We start from the raw sequence: 24,365 nt of genomic DNA on the forward strand, positions 1-24,365 counted from the left end.
TACATCAAAACTGTACTTTTTACCTCTGCACACAGATGGAAGTAGCACAGCAAAACTGTAGCCTCAGAACATGTAATTAGAAGAATTATAAAAACTAGGAACAGGAATCCAAACATGTAGTACATCTGATGAGACCTAAAATAAAAAAATAAAACCAAGAGTCATTTTTGGTTGAAGTTCTGAGTTAATTTTCAGTGTTATATTGCCAGATGCTAAGCTAATCAAACAAAACAAAACAAAAAACCTCAAACCCAAAAAAACGACACCACTGGGGTAACTTTCTCTATACCACTCTTGGCTGATTCATAAAGTTTTCTTTACCTGAAAATACTTTGTAAATATACATTAATTTAAGCTAGCAGTAATAAAACCACTGCTTTACAGAGCAACACTCCAAGTCTTCAATTATACTTCCCCTGAAATTAGCGTCTATAAACCTTCACAGAGAACAGTTATGGACAATTTTCAGCAGACACATTTATCACTCCAGGTCTCTTTGTTAAGAGGACCTTTCGCTTCCTGGACTCCTGCATCACTGGTACTCTTCCCTAGCTACACTACCCACTTCCTTCCTCCTACTGCAGCTAAGTTTTCCAGGTGTCTCTGCATCTCCTCACTACATTAATCAGATGGTCCTCAACTCCCACTTTATCCCCATACCAAGTCTGACTCCAAACCAAGGGCTAACCAAACACAAAAGCACTCACAAAAATAAATGCAAGGGAAATATACTTGTTTACTTTTAATCTGGTGGCTTTCAGATAAGGGAAGTAACCTATTGAGTGATGGTGACAATTACTGCAGTATAAGATTTGACAGAGGGAGTATTAGTTGCACATTCCCTCCATGCTTCCCTTCTGTAGGATAAATAACAAGGAACAATTCAGGAATTTGCTAATTTCAACTACAAAAGTCCAGAATACACCTGTTTGTCAGCTGATTATATTTTCCAGCATAGCTATATTACACAGTTTCTACTTCTGTTGAGGACTACTGTGAAAGGGTAACGTATCTAATGTATTTGCATTTAAGAACTGATTCAGAAAAAACTGTTCTGTAAGAAATCTCAACATGAACTGAGGACATATTAAAAACCTGGCAGTTTCAGGTTAATATTTTGCATTGAACAACAATATATTGAACATTTTATATTTACATTGTGAAAGTTATGAAAGATTGCACCAATTTAATTTTCCATGCACCTGCTTGACTAGGTTTTGACAAGATTCAGGAGTGGTGTGCATGTTTCACAAGGGGTGGAGTTTTTGTTTTGCAGAACACAGAATCCCAAGATCTTGACCTGATTCTCATTTAACAGCTGAAACTGCTAGATCATACTAGTTTCATAAACCATAATATGGTTCCACAATGGATTAGGCTCCACCTAACTACAGCAGCATGAAACCATGCTTGTGCTGTTCAAAGCCAGAAAGTTAAAAGAAGGCAACAGGACTATATATATAATAATGTCACACTTTGCAGTTGTCAATAAGAATAACCAGTTTTATAAGTTCTAAGCACAGGAATAAATATGCAGATTCTGGAAATTCCACAGAAGTCTGCAAGAAGATCAAAAATTTTAAAAATTGGCTTATTCCTGGTTTGGGATGTTCAAACTCACTGTGTGTTTATTATCAAACCAACATAACCAGAACAACAACAAAGAAAAAAAAGTGATACTCACCAAATGCTATTCAGAATGAAAAAAAGTTGAATAAAAATACAGCCAAAGGGCAAGATACCACCCATTATGATACCAGGCAATGGCTTTGTGAAAAAGGACTGTTCCGGAATTTGGCGAGGAATCTGGTTTGTACGAACTGGATGTTCAATAGGCTTTGAAAGAAATTAGTGTAATTAAAAGGTAAGTTGTTACATCATAAATAAGATTACTTTCCCCTAATATTAGCATCTAAAGATTTGATAAACATAACCTTATTTTCATCCATAAGCTATCATAAGTTACCAAACCAAAAAACTACAAACTTGACATCCATCATTAGGAAAAAACACATATGCTTTAGACAGTCCAACTATTGGCCAGTAAGCAAGTCAGAACACGAAGGAAAGAAATCTGTTCAGTCCTTAATAAAAAAAAAAAAAAAAAAAAAAAAAAAAAAAAACACAACAAACTTTTTCTTAGTTGTCTGGCATTATCTCAAACTAGTCAAGTACAAATTGAAGTACTTCTGAAGTACTACTCCAAAAATGAAACTGCTGAGGTATTACTAAAGTACAAAAGGCAAGCAAGACCTCCAAGAACACTATTAAATTCTGATTCTAGTGAATAGACAGGAAAAAAAAAGTTTAGTGTGACATTACAAGCATATACTCAGTGTCAAAATCATGACAAAGTGAAACATCATTTTACAAGCATAGGACCATAGATGTTTCAATCCAACCAGTTCTTGTATGCTTAGAGATTCAATGGCTCAACTACAGAGGACAGATATATTTCAAAACTGTATTCAAAGAGCCCTACCTTCTCTTTGAAGCCAAAATATGCACCGACAAAGGTTAGGGGGACCGAAATTCCAAACCACATAGCTAGGATAGCAACCAAAGTGCCAAAAGGGATGGCAGCTGAGGATCCTTTCACCCACAGAATGAGATTCATAATGAAGAAATCAGCAAAGACAATCCTGAAAAAAGATCAGAAAAGATACTAAAATATTCAGGAAAGAATAAGTATCAATTAGTATTTAAAAAAAAAAAAAAAAAAAAGGACCAGTTAAAAATCTGCATCAGAAAAATGCAGCTTCTTGCAATCTTTCATTCCGTAACAGTCCTAGTTACTCTCAGCAATAGCGCAGTTAATGTAAAAATGCTTGCAACATCCAATGCTTCTAATGCAAGTATCTACGGTAAAGCCACTATGTAAATAAAGACTCTGCATGTAAAGCCAAAGAGTAATAGAAACATTCCATTGTAAAAATCTATACAAAGAATGCCAAGAGATAAAATAAATAAAACCCCCTGTTATCTGAATCACCTTTCTTATTATTGCCAGCTATTTAATTCCTTTATTTAGGTCCTTTATAATCAGTAAATTCCCTCTGAAAAAAACACAGCGATAGCAAAACCTCATCTATAGGAAGCCACACGTCACTCACAACAAACGTATACAGCATGTGTCACAGCAACATGGCAGTAGAAGGATGGATTAAAGAGGGCTCTTCCCTACAACAAGAATCTTTGTATTAAGACCTCATGGAGTTACACAGTTAAGTAGCCCACACCTTTGGAGAACCTAAATAAAGCCTGCATCAGTCACGACATGTCTCCAGACCTGTTCCCCCTCCCCAGTTAACTGCATCTGCCTCATTTTCTAAACACCCTGGGAAAACACTAGAAAACAACTCCAAGACGAATGATGAAGACTTCAAACCCACCCCATTCGGAAAGCAAAGCAAAATGTACTGCAAGGGAACTCCATATAAAAGACTGATTGAATTGCCATTATTCATGGATTCAGAGACACATCACAGAAAATTCAGCCGCAGGAAGGGCCCCTGCAAAGTGCATCATTGTCTGGGTTTTGTTTAAAAAGTGTTCTTGAGGCAGAATTTACACCGACCTGAAGTGGACATGCATCCTCCACTGTATTTAATTAAAAAAGGAAGTGGGGGGTGGATTAGAGCAATAGACAGGCTCCCTCTTCCTAGGAGAGGCCTTACACTTGCCAAAACTGTTCGGAGGAATAGACTTGTTAAATAAGCACACCCAAGCGACCTCTAGTGTAAGCATCTTGTTGAACAAAAAATAAAAATCAAATCCATCTTAGAAGTCTTGCTAATCTTTATCATCTGCCCAAGCTCGTAACACAGACCCCACTTACCCCCTGCAAAGTTAGAAAAAAATATTGCAAACATGAACTCCCATCAGTCTACTGAGACTATAATGGCCTTAGGCTGTTTATGATATTATGCAAATTCACTGAACTAGCATGGCATAATCAAGACATCTGTTCCTATTTTACCATCCCCAATCATTTTACTTCCTCTGTGAAACTTAATTTATTTGGGAGTTTAAATGATCAGCACGATATTTCTTCCACTGATAAATATTTTCTTCTCCCTCAAGATAATATCTAAATGACAGCAGGGAGACTGAAGCACACTTTGTTTAGAAATAAGATTTCCTTATAGAAATACTACACTCAGTTGTTATTGAATGCATTACATTTCATTTGATGAAATTCTACTATACTCAAAACCAAGTCATGTTTTATTCATTCTGGGCTTTTTTGGAGGAGAGATACCTTAAGAAATTATTTATAACCTTTTCCTCAACTTTTGCCAAGGACGTTTGTCAAAGGGTAGCTTCACGTACCCAAAGTTGCAACCAAGAAATATGGAAGATTTGAAGAAATTAGTTCCTGTTCCCTTTCTTCAGTGGCCTAATTCTCACAAATGGCCTTGAGAGCTATGAGAAAACGAAAGGCAGCAGAGCTATCACCCTTCCCAAGCACAACAGTATTGGCCATAGTATGGTACACACTACAGCCATATCCAAAACTGGACACTATCTACATTTATATAAAAAGGTTATAACCAGTTTAAAAGAATCTCTGCATTATTCTCACCCAGAAGCATACTAAACTTCTTCTACTGTTTAGTATAGCAGTTTATAGCTATTTACTTAGAAAAAAGAAAATCATAATTTAATTTCTTATGTCCTTTTCAATAACATGGTTGCAAGAAAACACTGGTACTATAACTAAGGTGTTCTGCCTAACGGGCTGTCTCTCCCTATTTACACAAGAGCACTACAGACATTCCAAACTTACCACAAAACCACATACTTCCTAATAAAATGATCATGCCTATTAAAACAGGATTACCTGGAATATACCAAATTAGGTGGTACCAAATTGGAATTACCCCATCACTATGCCTAATATTCTGGTGCAGCGATTCTCAAAGGCTGTGACGCTACCTCGCAAGAGAGTCACATCATTCCCCCTACCCCCACAGCTGATTACAAAACAAGATGCTAAGAAGCTGTGTTCTAGAGTACTAGGCTCCAGCTCCTCAGAATTCACTTTTCTTCATATTCACAGATAGGTAATATACAAAAGGAACAGTAACTTGGAGAACAATAAAGAAAATAATCCCACACACAAGTACCATAACAACAATTCACTCCCCCCTGCCCCACTTCCCAGCTTAGATTCATTTATACTTAATAATAAAGGAAAGAATGAAGGGAAACAATACTAACCCAGGGCAAAGCAGAGCTGTAAGCAGAACATTTGTCTTCCACTTCTCGCCTCTAAATGCTGAGGGAAAAAGTAAAAACAATTTGAAGTTCAGAACATTTTCGAACTGTTTTGCGGTACAACAGGAAGAAGTAGATTTGCTGTCCGAGACACCAGCTCCAATCTGAGGTTTATATTAAGACCAGCAATTCTGGATTTAACCTGCTGTGTTGCATTAAACAAATGTGTGTACTTACTCTTGTACATTCTAGCAGACACGTAACCAGCTGGCGTTCCCAGTAAGACCCACAATACAACTGCACAGGTCATCAAAGCACCACGGTTGGCAGGAGAAAGAAAACCAAGGCAAGCTAGGACTAAAGAGACAAAAAGATTTAGTCATCTGTGGACACATGTCAAAATTCCCCTGTAACACTTATCACTGTACAGGTTTACCCCTTTCACTACCAGATACTTAAATGAAGACTATGTGCATAAGCTCTCATATATCCCCATCACATGACCATACCCCTAATGCCACTGTTTCATTCATAATAAAGCGTTATTTCCACCTCATCTTTTAAACAGAAAGTTTCTCGTAGCCAAAAGACTGAGAAACAAAATGACACACAAAGATGAACAATGAACCTGAACCAAATTTCACCTTGAAGAAATCTGCTTCCAAAATCCTACAGTCCTCTTGTAAACATACATGGTCAATACTTAATGCATGCTAAGTAACAAGAGGAATTTAATATGCAGCATGAAGGACATCTGAGAACAGTAGGTCTGGAGAAGCCAAAACCTTTGACAGAGCTAAGGGATTTTTTTGTTGGGGGGGGAAGTTGTTGGGGTTTTCTTCGGGTTTGTTTTTGGTGGGCTTTTTTGGGAGGGAGGGTTGCTTGTTGGTTTTTTTTGTTTTGTTTTTTTAAGGTAGAAATAAGCATGAAGATAGAAGATCTTGGAGGTATGAGTCACTTGCTTGAAATTCCACAAAAGGCTCTCGGCCACCATGATGGATAACACTTTACTCAAGAATGCACTATCTTGAAAATAAGCCTCTTTAATAGAAGGCGGCTGCCTGTGTCTGAACTAATTGTAGAGGCCAGTCCAGAGATATTCTCAGAAAAGGAGTTTGTCAGTGATCTCTAGTGGGAAGTTTTGTTTTTAAATAGAGAAAGGATTTCTCCCCCCACAATTTCTTTCTATACTACACTGGTTGCACAGGAAACTATTGCACTTAAGTTTAAGTTACAAAGAGTTGTGATCAACACAAGCCCATCAAGAAAATTCTAGTAGTCTTATAGCACCACGTAATGAATGGGAAAAAAAAGCAGCTCCTCTATGAGAGACCAAAACATCTGAACAAAACCTGGAAAGCAGAATTTAAGAAATTCTTTTTTTGTAATAAATATCAGTACACTTCCCAATTCTATTGTACCGTAAGAAAAGGAATGGTCATATAATTTATAGATAACATATAATAAAACACCAACTTGTGACAGGTTACATCACCACATGTATATAGCTATTTATTCTAGGCTCTCATATTATCTCAATGTTGTGTCAGGATTATTTCATTGGCATGCATCCTTGCTCTTATTTCTGCATGGCTGCAGGCTGTTGTGTCAAACATATTAGATAGAAAGTGTTCCAAGAACATTAAAGCTTTGATTACATGTCTTTGAACTTGCATTACTGGGTCCTTGGATAATTTACACTATGACAAACTGTTTTTGTTTTTTTAAAAAGAAACTTGTAACAAGGAAGCTTCATTTCTGCAATTTTGAAGCATCTGAATTAGCCCAGATACCGCACCGTTTTGAATGACAGCATTACTGAAGCTATTTAGATTATTGTTATGAAACAGTATTAATACTTTATTTTACGAAAGGAAGGACTTCATTTCCAAAAGCAGGCTTCTATCATTTGTTTAATAATATTGCACCTTAATAAAGTTACTTACATAAAGTAATAAATGTCATAATGAAAATTTGCGTTCCTTGGCCCAAAAAGACAGACAGTAACATTCCCTTCCTTGGAGGTCTAAACACATCTCCATGAACCAGCTTCCAGCCAAATTCCTCTTGGGCATCTTCCTGTATAAAAATCAACAATGTCTTTAGGAAAGATACATAATGCAGTAGCGAATTAACACAAACAAGATGCAAAATACATATTTAAAGTTTGATTGACTTCCAGTTCAGATCCAAAGACACACTAATTGCATGTGATTCATTACTCATTGATTTTATAACCCCCTAATGGTTCAGTGAAAGAAAAAGGCAGGATTTATCAAGAAAACCCTCATCTCTTAAAGCAAGAAAAAACAAAATGTAATTAGCCAAACCATATAACATCATTCTAAATTTAAAACTAAAACAAAGCATTTCATTTAGCATTTCAATCTAGTTCAAGCATTTATCTTTTTTTGCTTCCATTACAAAGCACATTGGTCTCAATGATAATATCGGAAAAGAATGAAATGGTCCCTGTACTCCGGAAGAAAGTCTGCTCCCTAGAATCACTAGGAGCAAGCATCAACACTCTTCGTCCCGCTGCCAGAGGTGAACGGACGGATGGCACGGGGCGGGGGATCCTCAGTCCAGCGGCTCTAAGGAGCCACTGCTGAAGAATAAAACTTTTCAATAAAGTCACTCAAAACAAACACCTCCCCTCACAAAACAACCCAAATATAAATGACCACAAATAACCAACCCCTCAAGAAGACCACTCTCTTCCTCACAAAGTTAAAAGCTACAGGTTTCATTCAGCCTAAGAGTACTGAGTTCAAAGAACTGCTTACCACTAGAGTTACAGCACACAAAAAAATAGGGTAAGAAAGAATATAGACCAAACTGGCGAATGACATAGAGCATCTTAACTTGCAACAGATTATGTAATTATGTTTTTTTTTGAGGGAAGATTATCTTTGCCTTCCCCATACTGATACCTCTGCTTGCATTTGTTGGCTAGAAATTACTCTCAGAAGTCTGATATACTAATACAAAAAATCAAAAAACTATTAAACACAAGATTAACACTTCAATTAGTAAAAAACAAAACAAAAACAAACAAACAAACAACCCAAACCAAAAAAACACCATGAAAACTATGCCTGCAAAGAAAATGATACCAGGTATCTCGGTATAATTCCAACACATCAGTGCTTGTCCAGTAAAGAAAGGTTTGTTTGGTTAAAGAAGCATAAAGACCACACTTTCCTAGAATTCTGAACTTGAACTAATTGTGATGATGATAAAGTTGCTGAGGTAAGACAGAAGACAGACTTTTCCCACGTAGTTGTAAGTAAGAAATGCAAGAATTTAAAAGGTTACCATCCGAAGCAAATCTTTATCCGTTTTCAAAATGGTGAACGCTAAGCAGAAATAAATGCTTAGTACTTTAGTTTCTGACAGAACAAGGAAAACGTTGTACAAATTTGGAATGGCTGGTATTAGATTTCTTATCAACACCTACTCTGGCAAAGGCACTCAGAAGACACCCTCTGATTTTAATACAAACTTTAAAACATATAGCTACATGGTAAATATCTTGGTTTAAGAAAAATAAAGAGAAACCAAGCTTGCCAGGTTGAGACCCCTCATTCATCCTGTATGGGCTTATGGGCCAGAGTGTTCATCTCAAAGCTCGATTTTTAATAAAACGCTTCCATTATAGGCCAATTAGCTATGAGTCAGTGTCTTCCAGACTTTTGTTTAGAGAATTCAGCAGTATCTTATATTGCTAAACTCTGCTGTCCAAAGATGAGGATAAGAATTGTACAACTAATCCAAGTAGGAAGCTACACTTTATAGTTACAAAAAAATATTTGAGGAAAATCTAAAAAGATACTTTCGAGTCTTGGCCAATATTCTAAAAGTTATTGTAAATTTTTAAGAAGTGCAGTCATCCTCACCTTATCCATTAACTTAGCCTAGTTCTCAAAATATTCTAATAAAGATTTCAGTTCCCTACACTCAAGCAGTCACGATCAAAGAGATTTAAAAAAGAGGACAAGAGTTTTACCTCTCACTGTTCAAAAGATATTGACATGAATTCTGTTAAGTTCAGTTCAGGAATCTTTTCTTAGTCATAAGACCCTAAAAGTAATCTAATGATTTCTAGACACTTCATTAATGTATGTCTCACTAAATCTACATCACACTAAAAGCCAGTTGGTATTTGTGCATTTAATGTTCAGCTAATGCCACAATCACTGGCTTGTGCATCTCTCTCTTTGCAAGTAAAATCACCAGCATTCCCTAAGCGTGAGATACTAATTTGCTTCATTGCAGCTTCCTCAGCCCGGGTCCTCTTTTGCACAATTATTTCACACCTTCTAAAATCAGCTCCTTGAACTGCAACAGATCTTCAGTCTCTTACAACTGGCAAGAAAATAAAAAAGTGTGGTTTTTTGAAAGTCACACCTATCCCTGCTGTTATCCATAAAAACTAAATCAAGCTTCTACAAGTCTTGCTCTTTATCACATTAAGAATGACCAACTAATAAAGACAACACAGTGTAAGATATTGAACGTAATTTAATTGAGAGATCAAACAGGAGCTTCACAAAAACGATCAGTTAAAAGATGTGGAAAAATTCTTCCACTTCAATTACTGTCTGGATTTGCATTAACAAAAGATATTAAATATCAAAACCAAAGAATAATAAAAGTACTTTCAGATGTTTTAGTTTCAATATGAAACATTTTTGTGCATTTTAAAGTATTTCTTTATCCTGATAGACAGCAACAACAGTGAAAATTCAAGCCTTTGTAGTATCTGACATTATTTCTCATCTTTGGCTTGCAGAATACTAGTTTTACCAGTGAGAAAGAGTAATTTTTACTCAGCCTTTCACTCACAGTCAACTGGTCAAGTCTCTTTAACTCACAATCAGTTATATTTTCTTTCACCAATGCAGCAAGCCACTATAGGGACCTGCCCCTTTCCCATTTTAAGGAGTATGTATTTCAAGAGAACTCGCAACAGGTTCAGTTGGATGGCAACAAGCTTCAGTCACTACGTTAAGTCAGCCAAACGAGGCTCAGTTTGACACAGCGATCACCAGAATTGTAGGGGGGGGGGAACCCAAACATTTACACACACATCAAGTAGTTCTAACAGTTAGAAACCAGAAGCTGTGTTGCAATATTACTGTCTCCTAACTGAAGACAAAGTACATGATTCTACCACACTTTAGCCACAGACAAAAGGCAACATCAGTTTGTATTAGTCTGTGTTAATCAGAATCTCTCCCGTAACATTTAACAAGACGACTACTGATCCTCACACTAATTTCACTCTATTACTAGCCGTTGGTTTAATTTTTGATCCTTTTTGCAATAACCACCTGATATAGCTTTTTTTAAAAAGATGTTGCTTTATGAAGTTGCATAGCATCATACTTCTCATGAAATTTAGACTACAAACTTTCCAAACTTCACAAGTCATGTGCTAGCACACTTGCTTTCCGGACAAGCTATACTACAAACTACTATAAAGAAATACCACCTTGGAACTGGAAAAATTACAGCAACTGAGCTTCCTAATGCAGCTTCCTTACAACGGAGACAATACCTGGCTGCAGTAGTTTTAAGCCTGATCTCCTGAAGAAGGGAAAAAAACAGTTATCAATAAATTAACTGTTCTCTTCACCAGTTTGGTGGTTCAGACTCTAAAACGCATTTTTAGACAGAAAATATGCCAAAGTGGGTAGCAACTCTTTGCTTCTGTGCTACAAGCTAAAATGTCTCTGCAACAGATACAGTGCAGGTCCTTTGCTAAGGCCGCATAACATGACTTAGAACAGGGCTGCATCGACAAGGAATCTTACATAAAATCCCAGGTTGCCAGAGTCACAGAATCACTCAATGGTTGATGCTGCAAGGGACCTCTGGAGGTCATCTTGTCCAATTCCCCTGCTCAAGCAGGGCCACCTAAAGCAGGTTACCCAGAACCATGTCCAGATGGCTTTTGAATATCTCCAAGGATGGAGATTCCATAAATAACACACTGGCTGCTTAGGTCAGTGTCATGCCACCAGCTACACGTCCAGACTGACTCCATAATGCGACCACAGGACTCAGGAAAAATTGCCACATCTTGATGGTGAACCAATGCCAGAATGTTTTTCAATGTTTGCAGTGTCTTGTGGCTGTTGGTATACTGAGAAAGTACTTATTAAAAAAAGAGGCTTGGTTGAGACTTTGGAACAAAAGGACTTCTCAAATACGACTTTGTTCTATAACAAAAAGTTTCTGTGAATCACTCTACATACTTCCAAAACCTGAAGTCTGTCCTTGCATATTACAAGTTCATGAAATGACGCTAGGAAAGTGAGACTGTCACATCTGCCCATGTATTCCTGCTGTTAGAAAAGATGAAATAGCAATAAAGCTATTTTTAACCCCCACATATATTAGCATGTATCAAATTCTTGGTAGTTTTACATCTCTTTAGATTGTATTCAAAACTAATTGATAGACATCACTATCGCCAGGAAAACAGGCTCATGTAAAAGCTGTAAATCTTACTTACAGAAGAGTCAATCTGGTTGTATCTTGCAATATCTTTATGAAGAGTCCTCAGAATGATCATAGCCACCATGCCAGACAAGAAGAGAACAATTACGAGGGAATTCATTATACTGTAGATAAAGAAAAAAAAAAAAAAAAAAATCAAACTTTCAATCCACTTATTCAGGTTTCAGGACATGCACTCCAATTCATACCGTACGTACAGCTCAAGTCTGAGGAATGGCCTTAGATATTCAGACTTCACTTAAGTCATTCAGATCTTTTAGTATTTTCCCACCCAGAGAAGATAAACTGTTTTAAGTTGTATAACTTTATGATTTCTTAGGAGACAAAAGAAGAATAGTATTTTATGATATATTGTTAATTCTCAAGACAGTTACACATTGCTTTTCTTTATTTCCCTAGTGAAACAGCTACAGCTCTTAAAGCAGACACTGTCAAGTAGATTTTATATCTATCAACCAATAAAATCTACATCATGCCATTTAATATTTTGTAGAGACATATTTAATCAGATTAGCCTTTTCAAACACTTTATATCGCAAATAAATTAACATTTCAGCATAAATTATATATTTACTTGATATCATTTGTGTGGTACAGAGGGAAGTAAGAAAGACCTTTTCATATACATCTTTTACTCGTTTAAAAAAATAAGCCCTTCTTTTTACTGTAAGCAGCTGCTGAGTACAAAACATGCAGTACCCATATGTACCTCCCACTTGGCAGCTGGAGAAAGCCAGGCAGTAACAATAAGAACACTGCAGAGCAGCAACGTCTCAAAAGTTCTACAGAATGAAGATGATAAAGTAAAACGATGGAGGCTGCTGTCCTTTTGGACACTAATGGTGCATTCCTTTGGTGAAATGCAATACTACAGTTGCTCCCAAGAGATGGAAGACTGATAAAAGTTACTTCACATATGAAACCAAGAACATTTTCTTGCCTGAAGAACAACATACTTTGTACTACCACAGCAGAAGTTATATATCCGTAGAAGCACAAATAAGAAACCTTTGTACTCCCCTGCAAGGTTATTCGCTGAATAAATGCAAATCTTACCTAAACCACTGGATGTTTGTATGTGGCATGGACTCCAAAATGTAGTCCCATCTGGAAGCCCACTTAATATTATTCTTTTCCTATAAAGAAATTAAATAGCAATTAATAGAAACAAGTGCAAGTTTGTTGCAATCTCTGAGAAGGAATAAGCACATCAAATCTCTTCCATAAACCTTCCATTCAGCATTAATATCTAAGCTTGGTATCAACCCTGGATGTCAGACCTCCCTCTTCCATTAATTCTTTTTATCTCTTGAGCCTCTCAAAGAATATCTTGTTTATTGAAATCTCCTATCCATGTCTTCTACCTTCAGCTGAGGCTTCACTAAACGTCATCTTTCCATGATTCAGCATGTAGCTGCCTGCAGCTCCCAAATGCACACTGAAAAACAATCGTGCCATCACTACAAGACGCTCCCAGCAGAGCACACTGATCTTGAAACTTCAACTTTGTTAAACATACTCTATGAGTATGTTTCTAGTTTTCCCTGGAATTTTTCTCTCTCATCATCTTTAATGTATTTAGCACAGGCTTCCTCGCTCCCTGACATAATGGTGTCTGATTTTCCAGTCTGATTCCTGGTAGACAACTTTCATTTCCAGATATCCCTCTGAAGGATTTAAAAAGAAATCATTCAGCAACTTTCACCTTCGAAAGATGCTTCCATTCTCTTCTACCTCCTCCTCTAAATGCTTCATGTGACAGCTGTACAAGTGATGATTCTTTTTGACCCCCAAGCCTTGTCCGCCACAGCTTGTCTCAACGGGATGTACGTCTGCTGTCCTGCTACCAAATCTCCTGACCGGCATGAAGTTCAGCAGAACTTCTTCATTTATTCACCAGGTGGTAAGTTTGTACAGTTGATTATCAGAATTTAGACTATGTCTCCAGCCTAGAATTTTTAAGTTCTGATTCATGTTCTGGATCAAGAAGATGTAGCAATGAAGAACAGCACCAACACGACCAGGTGGCTGAAATTGCCGTAAGTTGCTCCTTATCAGCTCAATCAGTAGTCAATCAGTAGTTCACAGCTAGTTGGGACAGAGTTTCAGAAGCATGGTTCTAAATTTGTTACTTGAGTACCAAACTGCTCACACGCTTACATTTTTGTACGCTTGTGTATTAAACATTACAGGCACGGTTGTGTGTGCTTTTCACATCACAGAGCTAGATACCTTGCCCATTTCAATGAATTAAAGCAGACACCATAGCTTTCTCCTCAGAAGTCAGCTGCCATATTAGAAAGGACCATAAAACAGTTACGCATTTTACTGGTTTATGTGTTCAGGCTTACTGAAACTAATGTCCTCCTACTCTTCACTGATAAATACTCCCCTTTTAAGTTATTTTGAAAGGACTAATAAAAAGTAAAACATATCAGGCATTATTTCACATCAAGGCTAACGGGTAACAGGGAAAAGAAGCAGTTTCGAAGTGCCTGGTGAGTGAGACATGCCAAGTGCCGTCTGCAGGAAGCACCTGAACCCACGGCAGCTAAGCCTCACCTGCTCTATGCCGAGAAAAAGGGAGCAGGTAGCCTAAACGTGTAACACATTGCGTGAATAACCGGACAAAGTTCACATTGCAATTCTAAATTGCAATTTATTGTCAAGATTTAAACACAAATGTTAACAGACAGGAGGCTCATTCATGTAGTAAAATTAAAGAGTCTAAGGAGGATTGGGTGTCTCAAGGGAAAAGTAACAGAATATAGAGCCTTGCACCTCAAGGTCATTGGTTCAAATCAAATTCAATTTGGTAGAATGAAAGCTGTTACCATATGACAGCTGCTTGACTGCCTATACAAAACAAGCTGGTGCTCTCAAGCCAAATTCTATAAGACTGATGTCTTACATCAGAAAAACAACCATGCTTTCGGGACAGACTGGAACCAAGGTACCAAGGTTTGAAGTAGCTTGAACCAAATTATTCTCACCCCCACAGGAGGCTCACTTTCCATACTGGGGTAAAGACCCAGTGGCAAGAAAGCCTAATTTCCTCCTGTCTAAGTCATAACAGGCTGAGCAAAGCATTAGAGTATTAGTGAACATTTGAGTATTAACTCTAAAAGATAAATGGCCACCTACACAAAAAAAGCTAGCGAATGAAATAAAAGCAATACAAAATGAGACAAAACCTGCAACTTCACTAGAAAAAACAGTTTTACAATATGTTAAAATCAATATCTAACACAAATGCATCTCCAAATATAATATAAACACTTCTTCAACATGAGGCTCTCAGTACCCTGACTGAACTCTGAAAACATAGAGCATACCTCAAGGAAGACAACTCTTGCAGTTATTCAGTCTACTACCTTTCTATTAGTAATAACAACAGGTAAAACCAAGTCTTTATTTATACATTCCAAGTGTCACTTAAACTACGGTAATGGAAAAGTAATAGGTTTTGGGAAAACTGCTTCACAAGACCATCCTTAGGGAATTTACACTGCTTTAATCCAGTTATGGCTATTAGCAAATTACCCAGTTGTTTTGATTTCATTCTTTTTGGGAATTACATATTCATGTAACAGATTCAATACTTACTTCAAATGTCACAGAATAGGTGTAGATCAAATTCAGTTTATTGGTGAATTCTCCAGGAATCTCCATAGGTGGACCTTCACATCTTAAGTTGTTCTCATCTGTATGTTTGTAGCTAAGGAGAAAAAAAGTTCAATAAAATTTCACATGCTCTATGGGATGAATTTTCACATATTCTTTTCTAAGGTAATTAAAACAAGTTTTCATTAAAAAAAAAAAAAAAGAAACACCACCACCACAAGGAGAGCTGTGTATATCATTTCGTACCAGTTATTCAGCTTGAGAACCTGCTTTTCTCTTCTACCAACAAACGTCAAAGGTCTTAAAATATATTTTTATTAATACTTATGTTTGTTGCTATAGATAATATGAGAAAAATAAAATCATGTATATAATTAGATTTCATTATGCAGAATTTCTGTAACAGCCTTAAAGCCACACCAGAACTGAACACTAGTTCTCACAATCACTTGTGGCGAGAGCTAAAAACTCTACAGAAAGCATCCTAGGGATTTGGATCTTGGATGACTATCCTACATTCAGTTAGTATCTGTTCACACTTCTAGGCATTTGCAAACACTATAGGTAAAGTTGTTTGCTAAGCATGTGGGAGACAAAAACCGCACACCTCTGAAAGGTCATGACACACCGTTTCACCCTACCCACCTTTCTGCCACGATCAGAATGACGTCCTAGTCCTAAGCTAAAATGTTGCTTGGTTAACCAGGCTGCGAAGTCTGGAGATCTTTACCAGGTAAGATGCTAAGTTTTAACACAAAATACCCCTTCTCTGCCATCACACCTCCCTTCCGCATTTCAACAAGACTTCATTATTTCTGAGGGACTTAACCTCAGTGTGTGCTCGTCAGTAAGGAAGACGGAGAATTTCTTACCAATCTCCCACAGGTTCTCACCTTCCCTCAAGTTTCATGGGGAGAAGGGTGTTTATTTTATTTTGGTGGATTTGGAAGTGTCTTTTTTTTTTTTTATTACTATCATTTTTTTACACTGGGGCAAAAGAAATAACTGTGGGAACCTTTCAATTTTCCATTCCTATACAAATGGTCTAGCTTCAACTCTCATCAGTCTCGTGTACTCTTAAAAATATAGAACTCAGAACAACAGTCTATATTCTAAAGTTCAAATATGCAAACCTTTCTCTGCAGTACCTTAGAAATACTGCAGCTATAGAAGCACAAAGTCAAAGAAACCTTAAGGCTGGCTTGAGTTCATTCCTGTGAATCTCCTCTAACACTGGAGAATAGCTTCCCTCTCACATCCTCCTGGGCGAGTTGTATTTACCCAATTTAGATAAACAATTCTACCTTATATGCATTATTATATGTCAACAACTAAGTCCAGCCACAAGATAATAAACACTTTCACGAAAGGCCTAGGGGGCTCCAACCACAAATACTCCCCATCAGGAGAGCTTCGAGGTTGAAGCAAAGCACCAAGCAAAACACTAGGCCAGAGAATGACAAAATTAAGGTTATATGCAACCTAACTGTGCCCCCTTGTGGTCTGCATTACTGGTGAAAAGACAAATTCTCATTTTGCAACTATTCAGGTTGCAACTGATAAAGTGTTAATCAGAAATGGAGAAGGTTGGTAGAATCTTCTTGCCACCATCTCAGAGCAGATGTAAATGGAAGGAATAAACTGGCATAGCAAGTATAATTCACTAAAAACACAGTATACCATTGCAAGAGAAAAACCAAATATACCTGAGTCATGTTGTACCATACATGTCTGTATAACTTGAGAAACTGTGGTAGTGTAATTTAAGAATGTACTTAAACTCTGTAGAAAAGAAGGAAGAGTTTAGCTAAAAAAAGCCATCTACTTTGAAGTTTTATAAACGGACTGCAATTTTCAAAAGTATGAACTGTGCATGAACAGACTGACAAGAGGCCAAAGTAATCACTTCAGTCTGTTTCTGACCTCTGAATTGTTGCATTTCCTCTCTGGTCAACACAGAAACTCAGAAATCAAGAAGCTACTGTTTAAGAAAATAAGTTAGTCTTCTTAGAAAATTAGTCGTCATTTTCTGCTGTTCTGAATACCAGTATTAACTTGATATTTCATCTATACCTCAGTATCCAAACTAACACAGGAAAAAGTACACCTGTACAAGTACTGTACATTCACATAAAGTACATTTGGGAGGCAATGCAGCAACGGGAAGAGAGATGGCATGGGAAACTGTCACTCAGTTAAAGGATGTTTCTCAGCGTATCTGAAAACAGGTCCTTTAAAAGAAAGTAATGCACACCCAGATGCAAATTAATAAAAACATGAGAAAGCTTCTGTTGTTTGTATCAGGTTATAAGAGTCTGCATAAGCAGTTTTTCCATCAGGTGGGACTTTGGGGAACATTTTAAAAGCAAAGTTAAATAACATTTACAGTCATGGAACTACTATTTGTAAATACTGTTCCAGCCATGAACGAGTACACTGAAAGCTTTATCAGAACTCAGAATAACCAGTTCCTCAGAACTTAATGACACCAAGTATAATTTCTAAGTTTGCAACTACTGTTAGGACTCCCTAGTACTACAACTTGCTCCTTTAATGCACAATTACCTTTGTGGTCTCAGTCTCGCCATCACCAGTCTTGCACCAGGCCAGTTTTCATCCTTCCCACTATGGTACATGATTGTTATGTCAACGTGGTTGAAGAGGTAGAAAGTATTCTTCTTGTTAAACTCCGACTACAAAATATCACCAAGAGGTTGAGAAACTTCTCCAACAGGAGAGGGCGCAAGCAGTCAAGAACTTTAAAACGAGACTACTGTCCAAAGAAGGAGCAAGAAAGACAGGGAAATACTTCAACATTCACTTTTCTTTAATATACCTGTATAAAATATTTATATTTTTTCTATATATTATATTGTATTATGTATGTACACATAATGAAGTATCATGTCTGTGTTACCAGTAAAATTTAAATGTATTTGACACTGTTTTTGTATTTACCACAAAAAGCTGACAAAACAAGATCAAAGATGTATTTATTCAAAGTAATTCAGATTCATCATTTCTCCCCTCTGCCACCGTCTTCCTGGTAGACACTCCAGCTACCGAAGCTTACAAACCAGGTTCTGCTTCAAAAAAGTACCTTTCACCTTCGGTAGCTATTCTGCTTTGTGATCCCTATCCTTTCAGAACTTGGAATTATGAAGAACTATATAAAGCTAAGGTGATACCAGAGTCCATTAGGTTGACTTGGATTTTCTTTTCTCCTCAACACTGTCATTGTTTAAAAAACATTAACTTTAAGTTGAATTAGGGGACCAGGATGACAGACTGCTAGTTGAGTTTCCAAGTAAAAAAGTTCCTGTATTTATTGTGTATATTAGCCATTTTCCAACTGCCATACAACTTCCATCCCCTGCCCCCTCCCAGCAAAATATGAAGGTGTCTTGCATTACATTTATCTGGATTCCTCTTCTTTCACCATGATCAAGATTCCCATTGGGAGAAGACTAGAATCATACCTGCGTCATACTATAACCCCATCTTTAGGTACCCGTTTCCTCCATTTCCAGCTGCATAAGTGCAAGGATCAAGTCTAGCTGTGCCATTGCATGATAACAACCCCTTTCCTGCCCCCATTTTCAAAGAGGTAATTATGCCTGCTAGAATAGGTATTTGGGTATACTTCTAAAAGAGGATGACATTCCCCAACTCAGCCCAGAGATTACAGTCATATCCATGGTGCTACATTCTTACTTGCCCTTGTAACAGTCATCCCTCTAGCGCTATGCTATACAACGTTCTCATCGCAATTCCAATCTGGAGATTAAAATTGACACCGGGTACGATAGCTCCACTGGCAGAGCATCCACACCACAGCTAGCACACACGATTTGCACAGCACTTCATGGACACACAGTACAAGCTCCTTAAGCACGCGCTAGAAAATTCAGCCATTGCTGCCTATGTATGAAGGCCCCCCTCGAAAAAAAAAACAAAAAACAAAAAACAAACCAACAACAACAAAAAAACAAACCCCAAACTTTTCATCCAAGTTGCTGACTTTGTGTCATTAACGCCAGCCAGCAACTAAGCACCACACAGCCGCTCGCTCCCCCTCCTGGTGGGATGGGGGAGAGAATCGGAAGGGCAAAAGTGAGAAAACTCACAGGTTGAGATAACAACAGTTTAATAATTGAAATAAAATAAAATAAAAATAATAATAGTGAAAAGGAAAACAACAACAACAAAAAGAGAACAAAAACCCAGGAAAAAGAAGTGATGCAACTGCTCACCACCTGCCGACCAATGCCCAGCCCGTCCCCAGGCAGCGATAGCTGCCCCCCGGCCAACTCCCCCCCAGTTTCTATACTGGGCATGAAGCCATATGGCATGGAACAGCCCTTTGGCCAGTCTGGGTCAGCTGTCCTGGCTGTGTCCCCTCCCAGCTTCTCGCTGGCATGGCGTGAGAAGCTGAAAAGTCCTTGATTAGCGTAAGCACTACTCACCAACAACTAGAACATCAGTGTGTTATCAACATTATTCTCATACTAAATCCAAAACACAGCACTATGCCAGCTACTAGGGAGAAAATTAACTCTATCCCAGCTGAAACCAGGACACTTTGCTACAACCGTTTTCAGTGTACCAGCTAGCTTCCAACACAACATACACCAGTATCAATGTAACATAAAAACAACCTCGCATACAAAGTAATGAACACCTAACTAGAACAGGTTACTGAATTCACAGACCATTTTCAATAGCCTAGGGAGCCTGAGGAGTAACGGCAGGTTTACTGGACGGTGACTGCAGACCGAGTAAACTGAACGTGCACAATAAATGCATCGCTTCTGAGAAGCATCAGACTTTCTAATACAAATAAACTGACTGCACTGCATACATGCAGTAAGTCATGCGGCAGAGCAGAGCCACAGCAGAGAGCTCTCTCCCTCTCCTCACCAAGAGGAGCGTGGTCCCTCGCCCCAGGAGAGATAAAACTGTATCACTATTATCTGTAACTGTACTAGTTCACCATGGAACTCCCAGGATGACTGACACATTTCAAATTGTTGTCAATATAATTCTTTCCCTGTCACAGCTGTGTTTGTTATCTTCCAGCCATCTGGGAAAATCCTGACACATTTAACTTGTAAACTGTGCTAGACATAACTTTTGCAACTAGAACACAGTGCTCATTTCTAGGTCTTCGCTAGAAAGCTTCTATTGAAATCGGTAAAAGAAGGTCTTGCACAAAAATACAACTCTTAGTTGCATGGACAAAGAATGAATAGGTACAAGGATGGATATACATGAAATTTCAGAACAAAACCTCAATTTTCTAAGGCTTTTAGACACTAATACGGTTGTTTTATAGCTTTATCTATATCGGTCAAAAGATCGACATGAACATTTTTTTTTTGGACAATTCTATCAGTGAGACACTGCACACAGAAGCAGCATTCAGCTGTGTCAATGCCTATGTTCTGAATATTAGCCATGTTTACAAGGGTATCTGTTCTTTCTCAGGAAAAGAAAGCTTAAAAATAAAACAGTAAATGAAATTACATCTGCTATACTAACGAAAAAAGTTCCACCACTTACATTTATAACACAAGCATCTTTAACTCTACCATCTGGAGTAACAAAACATCCTATTGGAAATCCTGGATTACAGTATTTTTGTCCATCTTCCACATCATAGCACCACGTTACAGGCATGTTATCGATAATCCTAGACAGAAATCATCAAAGAACACGTCCTCAGAAAGGGATGCACCTTATTTCACATTGACATTTAACATTCATGTGACACACATTGTTTTCAGGAGTGCCCACAAGACGCACAGTAGAGGACAACTATCACATAGAAGGAAGAAAGCAACCACTTAGAACATAGATTACAATGTCAAAAAGCAGCAAAAAAACCCCCGAACCTCAAGCACACAGCTTACCAGTGATGCTGATAATTCAACTGCATTCCTTTCTTCAAAAAAGCCAGTTTGCTTTTATCAGCATTGTTTGCTGGGTCATATGATCTCGTACAAACCTTCTTGCATGTTTCTTGCTTTTTAAAAGTGAACTGTTAAAAAAGCACACAAAAAAAAAGTAATTTCAGTTTTGCTTCAAAAATCTTTTAGTCTTTTTTTCATGTAAAGCTGACTTTTTTAAGATACTTCACTTCCTTGCTATAAGTTTCTAAAGTCAGAATTTCCCATACAACAGCTTTAACTTAAATATCAAGATTTATGTATATCCAGCACCAGCAATCCCCTTTCACGTTGCTAAAAATCTCTTCAACAGCCCAGATAAACTACCTCCAGATAAACCCTGAGGACTGGAATTTGAAGATTAGTAGAAAAAGGTACTGCTTTTTTCTTTTACCAGTTTGTTTTATTTTGGTAACTTCATCATCTACTAAACCAGACTTTTAACTACACACTTTCTGAATGTTTCATGTTAATTTTAGCTGCATTTCCCCATGACGACCAAGTTATTAGACCAGGCTGCCAAAAATGCAACAAGTTGCACAGCATCTATGCTTCAAGAGTAGACACCACCTAACACAAAAGTGCTCACAATTGTATGTATCAAACTTCTATTCTAACCCAGTTAGGATTTACCTGTTAGTGAGCTAACATACTTAAAACATGACTGAAAATTCTAACATTATCAAGGCCTAAGGGCTAACCAATAACAGCATTTCCTAATCACTGTAGTGTGCTGCCATTTCAAACAAGTAATTGTTATACTTCATCTGTTCAATAGGTATCCAGCCCAAATGACCCATTGTGCTAGGTATTTAAAAGCTTCTTGTGGCCAGCAGCCATAACACTTAAAATTACATTAGCTCAGAAAGTCAAAGAAAAAGAGACTTCTAGGAGCAGTTTACACAAGGGAGGAGGCATCGCCTCCTTAACAGTCCTATGAAAGGATGTGACTACGTCCCTAATGACTGAGGAGCAGTAGACTCAGAAACTCTGCTGCTTCTTTTTCTCACAGGTATTTGGATTATCTAGCAACCCTCACACACAAACATAGCCCAGTTTTCAGTTTCACCAGTAAATCCCAGTCTGGAAGCTGCACTTGAAGAGTATACAACTTTCAAGCATTAAGAGACGGTGTTTGACCATATCTCCTTTACTGCCAATAATTTTCCCAAGTTGATTGGACAGCATTTTAGGGAGGCCACATTTGGTCACTGTTAATGCAGAGCATGAGACAAAAAAATACTACATACCTAATCTACAAAATACTTCCATACATTTATTTTACAGAAGATTTCAAGTGACATGCATCAGCAATGAAGAAATCTGGGTTTAGACAACATATGTTAAGTGTGTACAAGGTGGGAAAAGCTGCAAGTGAACTTGGCTGCCCCTTCCCACTGTGGAAGTTGCCCGATAGCACAACCAAGTATACAAAACAGTTCCTGAACCACCAGTTTACAGCCTCCAGTATTACATTTAAAAAACTAATGATTTCAGATCACCTAACACACTATACACCCAGCTGTTAAAGAACTGCTTCAGATATAGTTTCTGGATTTCTCTACCACAGGGGAACAGGAAAGAAGAGCGATTACTGGCTCAGCTTCCTAACTTTAATTAGCCACCCTAAGATGCCTTCGGGGTGGGAGGGGTTTTGTTTTCATTACATAAACAGTATAAAGCTTGTATTAAAAAAATAATCACGCAATCGTCAAGTCTTCAGCTATATCTATGGATTACATCCATCAGAATGACAGCTATCAAATTTAAACAGGATCAACTTCAAAGGATAAAATAACCTTATATGGAGATGATGCTATTCTCTCCCCAAACAGCACTTGTCCAAGATTTTCTGACGGTCTTTTCTCTTCTGTATCTTGACAGAAGTCAAAACTGGGAAAAAAGTGGAAAAGATTACTTTTAATTCACATGGAACTGTAAATATCAGCCTAAAACAATTTCTTATGTCCTTAACACAGCAGTTTTCACGCTTCTTTTGGCAGGGCAGCCACCATTAGTAAATTTTGAGTGCCCCTGCAAAGAAATTTGACATGTATCATATAGAAATATTTCTATTTTGATATCAATTTCAACTGAGATATATCACAGATGAAGTATCTTTAACAAAATGCATGATGCTTACTCCAAGCATCCTTTTCAAAAGGCAATTTAAACAAACAATAGAATGTTTCGTATTAAGAAAAAAAGACTATGCTACAGACCGTCCATTTCTCTTGCAAAAAAGGTTCAGAAAAATAACTACACCCCTTTCTTAAAGGAGTCTTTACAAATAGTATTTAATGTGAAACATGTTCCAAAGAAGGGAAGCGCTTTTAATATTAATGTGCCACGCTGCCAAATGCCATTCACCAATTCTTTTCAACTACAGGCAGGCTGAAACAGCTGAAGATGGAAGAAAGAATGTAACCATTCTGGACCTTTGTTATTTAAACACGGGTAGCAGTAGGTTGGGGGGGGGGGGGGGGGAACCCAACCCACTTATCTTCAGTGAATAAGTACTTTTCCTCAATAAGCGGGCCTAAATTCATTGGCTTCCATGAAGTTTGATGCAAATAGAGACACTGTGGGCTTTTGGAGCTAGTCTCTGGTCTTGCTGCTACTGTTGCACTGCACAGGATAACACCTACAACACTTGCAAGTTTTTCTTTTCTGTATGCCCAACAGCAAGACTGCAAATTATATTGTGTATCATTGCTTAGTAGGCCTATAAGTATCTGCAAGAGCAGGTAATAGTTTTCACAGACAAGAATCAAAATAAAAAAGAAAAAAAAAAAACAACCAAGAATTAGATACAGAGCTTTGGTGGGAAAAGGAAAAATAACAATGACTCTTCTTCCCCTTTCTTTTAGTTGCCAGAAACAAGGAGCACAAAGCTCCTGTCTCCCTAGATTTGACTAACAGGAAGAACTTTCAAACATATCAAACAGTCGACACTAAATCTAGTACTCAGCTCACAAAAATGCACCCATTAGAAACCCAGCAGCCTCGTCTTTAACAATAAGAGAGGATGGTCAGGAGGCACAG

At 37.7% G+C, this 24,365-nt stretch overlaps 1 protein-coding gene across 1 annotated transcript in view; it reads right to left on the minus strand.

Annotated features, from left to right (window-relative positions):
- Window positions 1–24,365, minus strand: part of LOC309595828 (transmembrane 9 superfamily member 2-like) — a 34,335-nt gene that overhangs the window by 8,885 nt on the left and 1,085 nt on the right. Inside the window, exons 3-15 of the mRNA XM_082323213.1 lie at window positions 23,120–23,213; window positions 21,285–21,412; window positions 20,935–21,064; window positions 17,938–18,065; window positions 15,355–15,466; window positions 12,805–12,884; window positions 11,744–11,852; window positions 7,167–7,299; window positions 5,458–5,577; window positions 5,224–5,281; window positions 2,483–2,642; window positions 1,685–1,836; window positions 24–135 (exon numbers count right to left, since the gene is read on the minus strand). Coding sequence (XP_082179339.1) covers window positions 24–135; window positions 1,685–1,836; window positions 2,483–2,642; window positions 5,224–5,281; window positions 5,458–5,577; window positions 7,167–7,299; window positions 11,744–11,852; window positions 12,805–12,884; window positions 15,355–15,466; window positions 17,938–18,065; window positions 20,935–21,064; window positions 21,285–21,412; window positions 23,120–23,213 — 1,516 coding nt within the window. The remainder of the gene's footprint in view (window positions 1–23; window positions 136–1,684; window positions 1,837–2,482; window positions 2,643–5,223; window positions 5,282–5,457; window positions 5,578–7,166; window positions 7,300–11,743; window positions 11,853–12,804; window positions 12,885–15,354; window positions 15,467–17,937; window positions 18,066–20,934; window positions 21,065–21,284; window positions 21,413–23,119; window positions 23,214–24,365) is intronic.

Source organism: Platalea leucorodia (genome assembly GCF_965183815.1).
Source record: "Platalea leucorodia genome assembly, chromosome: 10".
In the NCBI taxonomy this organism is placed as follows: domain Eukaryota; kingdom Metazoa; phylum Chordata; class Aves; order Pelecaniformes; family Threskiornithidae; genus Platalea; species Platalea leucorodia.